The sequence below is a fragment of the Heterocephalus glaber genome, unplaced genomic scaffold (genome assembly GCF_053883595.1).
Source record: "Heterocephalus glaber isolate CG9 unplaced genomic scaffold, H.glaber_assembly_v1.0 deba00001532, whole genome shotgun sequence".
NCBI lineage: Eukaryota > Metazoa > Chordata > Mammalia > Rodentia > Bathyergidae > Heterocephalus > Heterocephalus glaber.
Window position 1 is genome coordinate 28011738 of NW_028258330.1, and position 12906 is coordinate 28024643.

Sequence of the window (12906 nt, forward strand, 5' to 3'; positions counted from 1 at the left end):
GGGACTTGTTCCTCCTGCCTCAGCCTCTTTGAGTAGCTGGAATTATGGGTGTGTCCACTGTGCGTAGCTTTTCCTTATTATTATAAATGGGAATCTTAGCCAGATGTGGTGGCACATGCTTGTAATCCCAGCACTCTGGGAGGCTGATTCAGGAGGATTCCAAGTTTGAGCCCAGGCAATTTAGAGACTTAGTGTGAGATTTTTACCTCAAAATAAAAAATTTTAAAAGGGACTGGAGATCTAGCTCAGTGCAAGGGTCTTGGGGTCAATCCCCAGTACAGGGGCTGAGGTGAGAATCTTGTAATTCACTTTAGGATGTTTGCTAAATTTAAAAGTAATGATATACTGCCGGGTGTGGTGGCACTCGCCTATAATCCCAGCACTGGGGGGTGGGGTGGGGGGGTGGCGCTGAGATAAGAGGATGGATCACAGAGAGTTGGAGGCCAGCCTGGGTTAGTGAGTTCAAGTCCAGCTGAACTGCATAGCGAGACCCTGTCTCAAAAATCAAACAAAAACAAACAAAAGTAATGATATACTGACTGTAATTTTTTTCTTTAACACTGAACTCCTCACTTAAAACAATAATTTTTTTGTTCTTTTCTATGTGCCCCCATTTAATTGCAACCCCTGAAAGTGTGAAGTACCTGGAGGGTCTTGATTATTTAGCCAGAGGTTGGTGACACCAATTCCCCCTTTCTGAGCAGTGAGATTACCACCACCGCCGCCACCACCCTGCCACCTTTTCTTTTTCTAACAACCAGATTGTCTCTAAATTTGAAGCTTTGTTAAGGGGAGGGTTCAGTTAGCCTTCTCTGTCACTCTTCCCCCTACTCATATTCACAAGGCTAGTAATCAGAGGTTTGGGACTGGTTCTTTTCCCAGGGCTGATGTTCTGTAGGTGTTTTGCCCAGCACTTAGCCCTTGCAATCCTTTGATTTCAGGTGACATTTTTTCTCATAATCCCTTTTGATGGAATGCTTCCCCAATTACCATCACATCATATTTTAGAATCACTGGCAGTACCTTGCTCTAATGCTACTCACTACGGAAAAAACCTTCCCATTTCCCTCCAAGTGAAAAGGGAGATCTTCCTCAAAAACCCCAGAATAGGAAGAAGTACCAGAAAAGTACACCTGCTTGAGAGCCCAACTTGGGTTTGAATACCAGCTATGTTCCCTCCTTGCTTGCTGTGTAACTTTGGGCAAGTTAGTAACTTCTTTGATCCTTGCTTGCCAAACGGAACCAATAATTCTTACATCACAGAGCAGATGTCAGGATAAAGTAAAATAATAGATTTGAAGAGCCTAGTGCAATGCCAGTTCCTTGAAGTCCTTTCCTAAGAAGTCCTTCCTTTCTTAGATCCCTTTCTTAGGGATCCAGATACTTCCTTGCTTCCTTCCTTTCTTCTTTACCCCCTTCCTCTTCTTTCTCCTCCTCTTTCTCTTCTTTCTCTCTCTTTTTTTTTTGGAGACAAGGGCTTGCTATGTAGTTCAGGCTGGCCCTGAATTCACTATGTATCCCAGGCTGACCTTGAACTTGTGGCTATCCTTCTGCCTCAGCCTCCTGAGAACTGAGATTACAAGTTTGTGTTTCCATACCCAGCTCTGTAGTTATTTCTATATTAGGTCCTAAGCTTCTTTATTTGCAGTGCTCTTAGAGCCTGGCAAATTGAATGTGCCCAATAAAGAGTTAATAAAGGCTGACATTATACTTTTCTGTTTCTGTTGTCCCATAAAAGCTTATAGGTAGAAAGCACTCATGCTTCTGATCAAATACAACCGTGTTCAAACCCCCCTGAGTCTCAGTGTTTTCACAGGTAAAACCTAGAGAATGGTATCTTTCTCACAGGGTTATTGTGAAGATGATACTGGTAGGATACTTTTTATTTTACTGCTACTGATTTGTCATATTTAGGGAAATCTGATGTAAACCAGAACATTTTGAAATGAGCCTTTTGTACTTAAGTAGAGTTATTCTAGGAAATACATGTTCATAAATCTGTCTTGAAAAGAGAAGATATTTTTAAGTTTGAATGAACCATTTGAAAAGATGTCATTGCAGTTGCTCATAAACCAATTTCTCTGAATCATCTGCATGACAAGATCTGCTTCCTTTTTTTTTTTTTGGTATCGGGGATCGAACTCGGGTCCTTGCGCTTGTGAGGCAGGCAGCGGAACCACTGAGCTAAATCCCCGGCCCTCCAGCCTGTCATCTTAATGGAATTAGTTTTCCATGGAGGAAATGTGAATTGTTATGATCTCAACATAAGTAGACAGATTCTTGTTCTACATTCACTGACACATTGACTTGAGAAGTGGTGGTTTCCACAGGGCCCAGTCATCTCTTAGGAATTAGGAAACCATTCTGAGCTCGAGCAGCAGACTGTATGACCACCAGGGGGCTGCAATTTTCCTTAGTTCACCCTGAGATACACCATTTATATTTTCCCAACTGCATTAGAATAGAATCTAATAAAAAGTCATATGTATACGTACCTGTTACGTTCCATCTTAAAAAGTTTATCTTACAGAATGCACTCACAAGTGGACAAAAATGTATGAATAAACCATACAAATAAAGTATTGATGCTTTCTACAACATGTGTGAGTCTCAGAAACATTATGCTAAGTCAGAGAAGCAGAAATAAAAGGTCACATATTGTATGATACCATTTATATGACATATCCAGAATAGGTAAATCCTTGAGACAGAACATAGATTGGAGGTTTCAGGGGTGGGGTAGACAGAATGAGGAGAAACTGCTTAATGGGTACAGGATTTTTCTTTGGGCTAATGCAGATGTTTTGATTCTAGGTAGGTAGTGGCTGTACAACATTGTAAATATTGTCAATGCCATTGAATTAATCATTTTAAAATGGTCAGTTTTGTTAATGTGAATTTTGCCTTAATAAATTTTAAAATTATATATATGGATAAAGGTTGTCCCTTATAGCATTATAAGGCTTCATTTTTTAAAAATAGTTTGTCATTTGGAGATGAAGTGAATAAATTATGGTATATTTAGGCAGTGTAATACATAACATGCCATTGAGAATGAAGTACAGTTACACATACTCATAAAGAAAGATGTATGCAAAGATTATTAAATTTAAGCAAGTTGGAAAGCAGTTGTAAAGGTGGGTGTTACAGGAATTTTAAATGTCTGAAAATTTTTTTTTTTTTTTGGTACTGGGGATTGAACTCAGGACCCTGCGTTTGCCAGGCAGGCGCAGCTGAGCTAAATCCCCGGTCTAAAACGTCTGAGTTTTTGATCAATACTGTAAGTACTTTTATAATTTAAAAAATGGTCAAATAAGAAAATGAGAATAAACTATGGTTTAGGACTAAGTCTTCTTTATATTTGGTGCCTGAAAGATGAGTGACATTCAGATCTCTCAGCAGGATGATGGTAGCTCAAATATAACCCAGGTTTTCAGCACACATTGACTGAATGTGTCATATCTATGTCGTATTACTGGTTTCAGAAAAGTTGCCGTAAATTCTACCCATCAATTTATAAATGTAGATTCTACAATCTCTTTTATCTTGAGTAAGAAGAATAGAAGATTAATAAGCAGCCAGTATTGGCCCAGTGTAGTGTCTTGTACAACATTAAGGATGCCAAATATACTTTGGTTGGATCCTAGTCTCCATAAAGCATACCCTTATAAACTTAACTAATTCTTGGTCTCAGTATTCTATTCTTTACCCTTTAGAACAGTCCAGGCTCTGCAGACAGCGTCCCATCTGTCCCAGCAGGCGGACCTGAGGAGCATTGTGGAAGAGATTGAGGTATGAATCTGTTTGTCCAAATGGGTCTCTTACCTTCTGTCTTTGATAGCTTTCAGAAGAATCTTGCACATAAGCATGCCTGATTTGTTACATCCAGCAACATTTCATATTCATGCCATACTTACGTTCTTTATTTTAGAGCAGTATATCCCAGGGAATATTTCTTAGGCTAATATACCATAAATTAGGCAACAAGTTGTTTTTTCAGCTTTTGTAGAGGTAGTCTAATAGTACACAGGTTTTAGAGCCCAATAAACCTAAAACTTATACACTTTTTTTCTGCTGCTTACTGCTTTGTAATTTTAGGCAATATGGCGGTTGCAGGAACAACTGAGGTTCTAAAGCACCTTGTAGTTAATAGGTGCTCTGTAAGTAGCCAGTGTGGTTTTTTATTATTTTGCTATCCTTTGTCCAGGACAGTGCTCTTGAGGAAAACCTCTAGACCGTGTAGTCAGTGTTGACAGGCAGGACTGGCAGGTCATCACTGCTTCACAGGTACCTCAGGTTCCCAGTTGTGTTGCCCAGTTGAGCAGTCTGTCTCTCATCTTTTAGAACATTGACTAAGAAAGGGAAGTAGTGTGCTTATAGGTTGTCTCTGAATGGATAACCATGGAATCCATCTGTGTGGTGATGCTTCCTGGGTGTACTTCAGCCTGGCCCTCTGATCTGCCCAGAGCAGCTGGTGCCTCCAGTGTCATGGCTCCTGGGCTTGGGCAGGAGCAGAGCAGATGCACTTCCAGAGCTGCTGAAGATACTGCTCTCCGAGGGCATCTATATGATATACTTGACCCTCTGCCTAAGCACCTTTTGTGGGAAAGTGCTAAGTGCCTGAGGTAGTCTTCACATTTAGAGCGAGAGATATTTCAGATCTGTCTGCACTGGGCCCACATGTCATCTCTGGTGGCTTGACTTCTAGCATGTTTCTGTTTCTTTGTAACAGGACCTTGTTGCTCGCCTGGATGAACTGGGGGCGGTGTATCTCCAGTTTGAAGAAGGATTGGAAACCACAGCATTATTTGTTGCTGCCACCTACAAGCTCATGGACCATGTGGGGACCGAACCATCTATTAAGGAGGTAGCTGTCTAACAGTCTCAGGCATGAAACCTAAGGGGCCTGTCAACTTTATCTGCTGAGAACATCTGTTTTCAGAGAGGATGTCCACATGACACCTTGGGATGTTGTCACTCAGTGTCAGTGTTGTCATTCAGCCATTAAGAATGAGAAGTGGAAAGAAAGAATGCCAGTGGTAAGAAACTGGTTGTCAGTATGACAGTCATGTAAACAGATGTCACACTGGCTTCAAGTGGAGTACGGATATGTCGTGAGGTAGTAGCAGGAAGGCCAAGTGTGTTATGTGTTCCATCTCCCTTTTTCTGCCTTCTGCTTATTTTGTGTGTTCTACTTAATGGCCCCTACAAATCCTCTTTCTCTGAGAAGACCTGTGTACTTCAAAATTGTCTCTTTTCTCCTCTTGCCCCATCATTCTTGGCAGTGGATAAACCTAGGTAAAATTGCTTGACGTATTTTACTGAGAGGCACATGTCTACTAGATGCCATTATGAATTCTTTTTTTTTTCAAGAAGATCTTGTTAACCTGAATGAATTTTTCAATGGAATATGCGTGGAAGTCTTTTAGAATAGGACCTTCTCTGTATCCTTTGTGTGAGCGGTCACCAACCCATGATCTAAAGTACTGTACTTAAAATACAAACTAATACTGTATAAATTTTCAGGGGAGAAATTTCCATTTGAAGCTAGAACTTTCATTTCTTTTATGCAGTATGTGTTTTTTGGCAAGTTTCTTTAAACAGTAAATAATTGTCTTGGACAATTTGAATTAATTTCATATTTTCTCCGAAGAATATAATCTAATAATTTATTCATGTATTTACATTCTTAATTGTAACTTTTCCTTCATCCTAAATGGAGATGTCTAGAAATTTCTTCTATGGATGAAACTGGAGGAATATAGGGTCTTACGGTATAAATTATCTGGAGATTCCCTTACCCAAAATAAAGTAGATGAAGTGACTGCATGTAGTACATACCTGTAATCTCAGCACTCCGGGTGGCTAAGGCAGGAGGCAAGTTCAAGCCCAGTCTGGACAATTTAGAAAGATCCTTCCTCAAGATAAAAATATGGAAAAGGGGCTGGAAATAGGGGATGTAGCTCAGTGTGAAGACTCTATGTTCAGTCCCTAGTACTGCCAAAAAAAAAAAAAAAAGAATTGATGACATTCTGCATCCACAATTTAAACTTTTTCTTGCTTTATTTCCAAGCTTCTCCTAACTAGGTATTTGGCTGGAGTAATTTTGCTGTTACTGCTTTTGACACAACAATTCTGGAGAACAGTCACCCATTTTAACATGTCAATAGCCTAGTGATGGAAAAATGTAATTGGTACAATTAAAGAAAATTATTTCATGTTGACTGTGAATAACACTGTTAGGAACAAGGGAGCTCTTTTGTTAGATGGTAGATTTTTAAAAACAGAACTGATTGAAGTGGAAAATGTTTCCTCTTAAGCAAACAACCTCCAGAATTTAAATAATGCCTTTTAGGTTCCACTTGTTTTAAATTGCTTTTAGTTTTCTCCTCCAAGCAACCCATTAGCCCTTAGTGGAGAGGTACTTTAGTTTCTTTCTACTGTACCTTTTGGCTGTAAAGTTTGGTCTTAAAAAAACAAACTTAGTCCCAGTTTACTTCTTGGTCAAATAGGAGGGAAGGTAGTTTAGCTGGGAGGGTTATGGGAATCAAGAAAGAATAAATTTTCTTACTGTAGGACTTTAGTGAGAACAAACCTACATTTGCATTTTGCCTGACTCTCTCCTTTCCTTTCCCTCCCTTCTTCCTCCCCTCCTCTCCCTCCCCTCCCCCCCTCCCTCCTTCCCTCCCTCCCTTCCTCCCTTCCATAGGGCCAGGGATTTAGTTCAGTGGTGCTGCCACCTGCTTTGCAAGCCAAAGGTCCCAAGTTTGATCCCTGGTACCAAAAAAAAAAAATTCTTCCTTCCGTTACAACTTGTCAAAATTATTTAACCTGCTTTAGTTTTAGTTTCTTCTTTTGGAAAACATTGGCAATACCAATCTTTTAGGATTTTTGTCAAGATTCAAGACAGTGCACATAAAACACCTGCCGTGATGATTGTGTGTGTAGGCATTTAACAGATGGTTAATATTACATTAATTTTATAGTTTATAAATTTTGTACTTGTTTACTTACAATTTTGCATATCCTGCTGGGTGTGGTGGCACATGCCTGTAATCCCAGCACTTCGTAGGCTGAGGCAGGAGGATTGCTGTGAGTTTGAGACCAATGAGACCCTGTCTCAAAAAACAAACAAAAACCAAACCAAAATAAAAAATTTTACATATCTCAGTAGTTGTCTTGGAATACCCTGTTTTTTATAGTAATCATTCACTAAAGGATTGGCAAATAGGTGAATATCCTTTTATATTAAAAGACAGAAAATACAGTTGAGCTCAAGTTCAGTTTAAATGTATATTTGCTTTCCCTTCTACCATTTTGGATAAGGGCTGGATGTGCTTTAGCAGAAACACTTGACACACAAGGAATGACTAGAATCTGTGGGGCTGGCAATGACTAGAATCTTCTGTGGAGGGAGAGCTGAGCTGCCTTTCCTTTTCTTTCAGGATCAGGTTATCCAGCTAATGAACACAGTCTTCAGCAAGAAGAACTTTGAGTCACTCTCTGAAGCCTTCAGTGTGGCCTCTGCTGCTGCTGCACTCTCCCAGAATCGCTACCATGTGCCAGTTGTGGTTGTGCATGAGGGCTCTGCTTCTGACACTCAGGAACAGGCTATCCTGCGGGTATGACCTCCATGCCACTTCCAGTGTTGAGCCTCTCAGAAAGCCGAAGGCTGCAGGTTACAGCCAATTGTGGCTCCCATGAGGACACAAAGCTCGTTTTAGCCTGGAGATGAGGGCATGACCACTGTGGAGCAAGTCACAAAACTCTGCAGATCTGTCTCACTCATGCACACACAGCCCTGAAGATTTCAAATAGTGTAGGCTTTCATTAAGTGAAGACCAAGAAATTGTGTTTCTGGGTCCGTAATTGTAGAGGTACAGTCAAGACATTTCCTAGAGTTAGAACTTTACAAATACATTGTTTTAAGACAGCTGTTTTAATTTCAAAGTAATTCTGGTGGTTATAGTTGTTAAAATAAATACAGATCTCTTTCTTCCTGGTTCTCATTATCTTTTTATCTCTCTCTCTAAACAATAAGCACAGATTTAGATCTTTATAAGATTAGCATTTTGTTTTCGGGAAGTCCTGTCTGTCCGGTGGTTCCTATAGACACCTTCTGAGGAAGTACCCTGTATCTCAAAATTGCAAATCCCCCATCACTAAAGAGGAGGAGAAATAAGCTGATTAACATAGTTCACTTTGAGGCAAATGGGCACTCTGAGAGCAAAGACTCACGCTGGATAAGTCTGGGGTGTGAGTCCTGGCTCAACTACTAATCTGTCCAGGTGGCCTTTGGTAGTCCTTAACCTCTTATGGCCTGTTTCTTCATCTATAAAACAGGAAGTATGCTGTCCATCTCAGTTGTTTGATGGGAAGCTATCTGTAAAGGGCCGAGACTAGTGTCCAGAATATAGCTGCCTGAATAAATGTTAGTGCTTAATGTTATCCATGTTTTTTCAGTTTTACCATTGGCTGATTTCTTCCTGAGGTATTTTTTCATTTCATTTTGTTTTGTTTTTTGAGACAGGGTCTTGCTGTGTAGTTCAGGCTGGGCTTGAACTCACTATATTAGCCCAGGCTGGCCATGAACTCACAGCAACTCTCCTACCTCAGCCTCCCGAGTCCTGCGATTATAGGCATGCACCACCACACCCAGCATGAAGTATTTTTCTTATGATGATTTTTTTTTTCGGTTGTGAGTATTGAACCCAGGGTTGTTGCACTGAGCTATACCCCTACCCCTTTTCCTATTGTTTATTTTGAGACAGTGAGACAGGGTCTTGGCTAAATTGTTAAATTGCCCAGGCTGGACTCACACTTGGAATCTTTCTGCCTCGGCCTCCCAGAGTACTAGGGTTATAGGCATGCACCACCAGGCCTGGCTTTTCTTTTTTTTTAAGATAGTATATTAGAGGACTGGGGATTTACCTCAGTGGTTTTGCCACTTGCTATGCAAGCGCAAGGACCCAAGTTCGATCCCTGGTACCAAAAAAAAAAAGATAGTATATTAGAGTAGATAGAACAGGAGATGAGAAAGAAGGAAATTATAACTAATTTGGAACCAGTCATTTTCTTTCTCTGGGCTGTAGTTCAGTTCTCTAAAAACAGATAATTGGGCAAGGTCATCTTTAGCATCCTCTTCAGTTCTAGCATTTTATAATCAAACTCATTCCTAACTGAATTGTGTTTTCCCCATATTTGATCTCTGGAAGGCAGCGGACCAAAAGTCAGTGAAAATGCTCTGAAGTAGGACATTGTACTATTACCTGTAGACAAAACAATAGAAACAAAATTCTCTGCTACTGCATGCAGCCTTTGCTGCTAATTATTTCTTTGTTTATTTATTTACAGTTGCAGGTCACCAATGTTCTGTCCCAGCCTCTGACTCAGGCCGCGGTTAAACTAGAACACGCCAAGTCTGTAGCGTCCAGAGCCACAGTCCTCCAGAGGACTCCTTTCACCCCTGTGGGGTAAGTGCTGGGTGCAACTGGTTTGCGTGGTACCATCCTATTTGTTTGGAAAGTTAGCTTGAGCCAGTAGAACAGATTAATATGAGTATTACTAAGATCATAAAACCACATTTGCCTGAACTTGATAAAGTCCTACAGGTCAGTATAATCAAAGGTTTTCTAAAGCTAAAACAATTTTGATTTTAAATGTAATATATATATTTTTTCTGATGTATAAGTACTACATATTTATAATAAAGATCAGAAAAGCACACAAAAAAATATGCTAGCAGGGTGCACTGGCACGTCCTTGTACTCCTAGCACTTGGGAAGCTGAGGAAAGAGGATTATGAGTTTGAGGCCAACCTGGGAAACATAGACTCTGTCTTAAAAAAAAAAAAAAATGAACTACTCAAAATTTTACCACTCAGGGATAACTACTGCTAACATTTTATAATCTTATTTTTTTTCTTCAGTCTTTTCTATGCATATAAATACATTTTTTAAATTAAGGCCAGGTGTGATGGTGCATACCTGTAATCCCAAGATTTGGGAGGTTGAGGCAGGAGGATCACTGCAAGTTCGAGGCCAGCCTGAACTGCATAGTGAGACCCTGTCTCAAAAAAACGAAAAATAAATAAATTAAATTAAATTAGGGCTATGCTTTCTCTGTAACTACAAGTCATGAAATTTCCCCATAGGATTAAATATTCTTCTACAATCTTTTTTTTTGTTTCTTTTTGGTACTGGCGATCGAACTCAGGACCTTGTGCTTACGAGGCATGTACAGTGCCACTGAGCTAAATCCCCAGCCCAATCTTTTTCTTTTTGAGATGTGGTCTCATTACATAGTTCAGGCTAACCTTGAACTCACTATATAGTCCAGGCTGGCATCAAACTCATGGCGATCCTCCTGCCTCAGCCTCCTGAGTGCTAGGATTAGAGATGTGTACCATCATTCCTGGCAACAGTTATTTTTTAACAGCTGCATATTATCACATTTGTTTTTAATGGTACTGGTGGCTGAACCAAAGGTATTTGCACTGAGCTACATCCCCAACCCTTTTTCAGCTTTTTATTTTGAGACAGGGTCTTGATAGGTTGCCAAGGCTTGGCTTGAACTTGCCGTCCTCCTGCCTCAGCCTCTCAGAGTGCTGAGATTACAGGCAGGCACCACTACACATGGCTATGCTGTGTAATATTTTTCAAATTTAAAGGTAAACTTTTGTATGAAAATTATTAAATGTTATGTTCTTATGTTTTTGAGACCAATAGGTTAGAATATTAGTACATTTCTTGGACAGTCATAAAGATTCACAAGTGATACATAAAATTAAAAAGCAAAATTATTTTTAGGAATGATCAGTGATTAGACCACATTGGGATTTTTCTGTACAGTTGAAGTTAGAAGTTCTCTACCTTTTTTCCCTTTAAAATAAGACTTATTTTTTATAAAAGTAGGATATATCCTTTTTTGAGAAATTCACAAAACATAGAAATGTAGTAATGAGAGAAAAAAACCCTACAATTATACTACCCTGCATTAGTATCTTTGACTATTTTACATTCTTATTCTCATTCTCTCTCTCTCTCTCTCTCTCTCTCTTTCTTTCTCTCTTTCCTGTTTTTAACATCATTCAGGACTGCGTGTGTAGCTCAGTGTCGAGTGCTTGTCTAGCATGCAAGAGGCCCTGGGTTCAGTCCCCAGACTGCAAAAAAACAATTGGGATCATACTGTATAGATGCACCTGTTTTGCATTACATTTTGGAAAGCTACTAGAGGGAGGTGAAATGTTGGAGAAAGGTCAAAGGAAAGAAAACTTTGGAGGCTAAGGATAGTTTTTATCCCCACACTGTAATCTGTGAGTAAGCAGAATATTACCCAAGTGGGCTGCCAGGTTGAAAGTGAGAGAGTAGAGCCCTGTATTGTCTCAGGGAGATACTTTGTAGCCGGTTTGTTATACTCCTGACTTTACTATGTGAGTGCCTGCTAACCCTACTGTCATTCTTAACAGGGATATTTTTGAACTAAACTTCGTGAATGTCAAATTTTCCAGTGGTTACTATGACTTCTCTGTAAAAGTTGAAGGTGACACCCGTTATATTGCAAACACTGTAGAGGTAGGTCCTTTTCTTGTCACCTTCATTGCCATGTTGATAGACCCAAAGAACTGACCAAGGTATACAGCATTAATCATCTGGTGTATTGTATTGTCTTCTTGTTGTGACTAAGCTAATGTGACTGTATTAAAGATGGATGGATTTGAACTAAGGCACTTAATCAGAACAAATTTTCTTTTATTTGTTAGTTATCATTTTTCATTATAATTTTTGATTACTATCTCTTTTTTGGGGGGTGCTAGAGATTAAACACAGGGCCACACGTATGTACTTCTGAGCTACACCCTGCATTATTGTCTTAAATTTAGGAAGAAGAAAAATAAAAGTCTCCCCTAATTCCACTGAGGCATTAATAATCTTGAAATATTTTACGTGGTAGGCTTGGTAGGTTTAGAAAAGTGCTTGATGCCAATTAGGTGACTAAAAGCATCAAATGACTCAAAACACTAATGAGGCTATGGGTAAAACACAAAAGAAAACTAGTAGTCATGATGAGTTGTGTTTCAGATGTTTAGCTAACTCCATTTGGGTTGAAGACCCAAGTACCTTTAAGGACAGAAAGCTAAGCCTTGTTTATCTGATGCTGTGAAGGAAAGAGGCATTTCAGGTTAGTGTTTTACCCAGCTAATTGAAGTTTACCCTGCAAGCACTGTGGCTTTTGTTCTGACTTTTGTGGATATCAGTTTATTGAAGATGTACACCTTGTGCTGTGGAGTACAGTTGAACCCTTTCTTACTCCAAGGGTTGTCAGTATGAACATTGCTGAGTGCTTGGTATGTGGGAGGCACAGACCTGTGTGCTTCTGCTTACATTGCTTTACACTTGAAATAACCCTGAGAGGTGGGTTGCATGATCTTCATTTCATAGATGGAGCTCAAAAGTGGGGAGTAACTTGTCCAAGGTCATCTAGCCTGAAGGTGGGTGGATCCCCTGGGTAATACCAGTTTAGTTATGTGTCCTGCTGAGTATAGCACTAGCCACTGGCTGCAGAGCTGTGTGCCACTCCACGAGCTGGCTTCTTAAGTACTGTAATTAATTAACTGGAAATGGGATCTCAGTATGTTGCCCAGGCTGGCCTCAAACTTCTGGGCTCTGGTATTCTCCTGCCTCAGCCTCCTCAGTAGCTGAGGCACAGCTGCATGCTACTATGTGTGGGTCTGGCCTTTTTATTATGCCACTTTCACTTTCTCTTCTACTTCTTTCAGCCCTCTTAGTGACTATGTCATTTCTACTACTGTGTCTTTGTGTAAACTACTTAACTACATTGTATTTTTCTGCTTGACGAGGGACCGTGGAGTAGTACTGTGCCTTTCCTGAAATATTAAATATATGT

The 12906-nt window shown here is 39.9% G+C and overlaps 1 protein-coding gene across 7 annotated transcripts in view; it reads left to right on the top strand.

The window, feature by feature from the left end:
- The window catches only part of Rpn2 (ribophorin II), a 69599-nt gene that overhangs the window by 25339 nt on the left and 31354 nt on the right, over nt 1-12906 (top strand). For all 7 annotated transcript variants that reach the window (XR_002390272.1, XR_015442022.1, XR_002390271.1 and 4 more), the window contains exons 5-9: nt 3717-3792; nt 4733-4867; nt 7446-7622; nt 9355-9473; nt 11468-11573. Coding sequence is in view for 4 of the 7 variants with exons in the window: in XM_021246929.1 (XP_021102588.1) it covers nt 3717-3792; nt 4733-4867; nt 7446-7622; nt 9355-9473; nt 11468-11573 (613 nt within the window). In the remaining 3 variants the exon portion in view is untranslated. The remainder of the gene's footprint in view (nt 1-3716; nt 3793-4732; nt 4868-7445; nt 7623-9354; nt 9474-11467; nt 11574-12906) is intronic.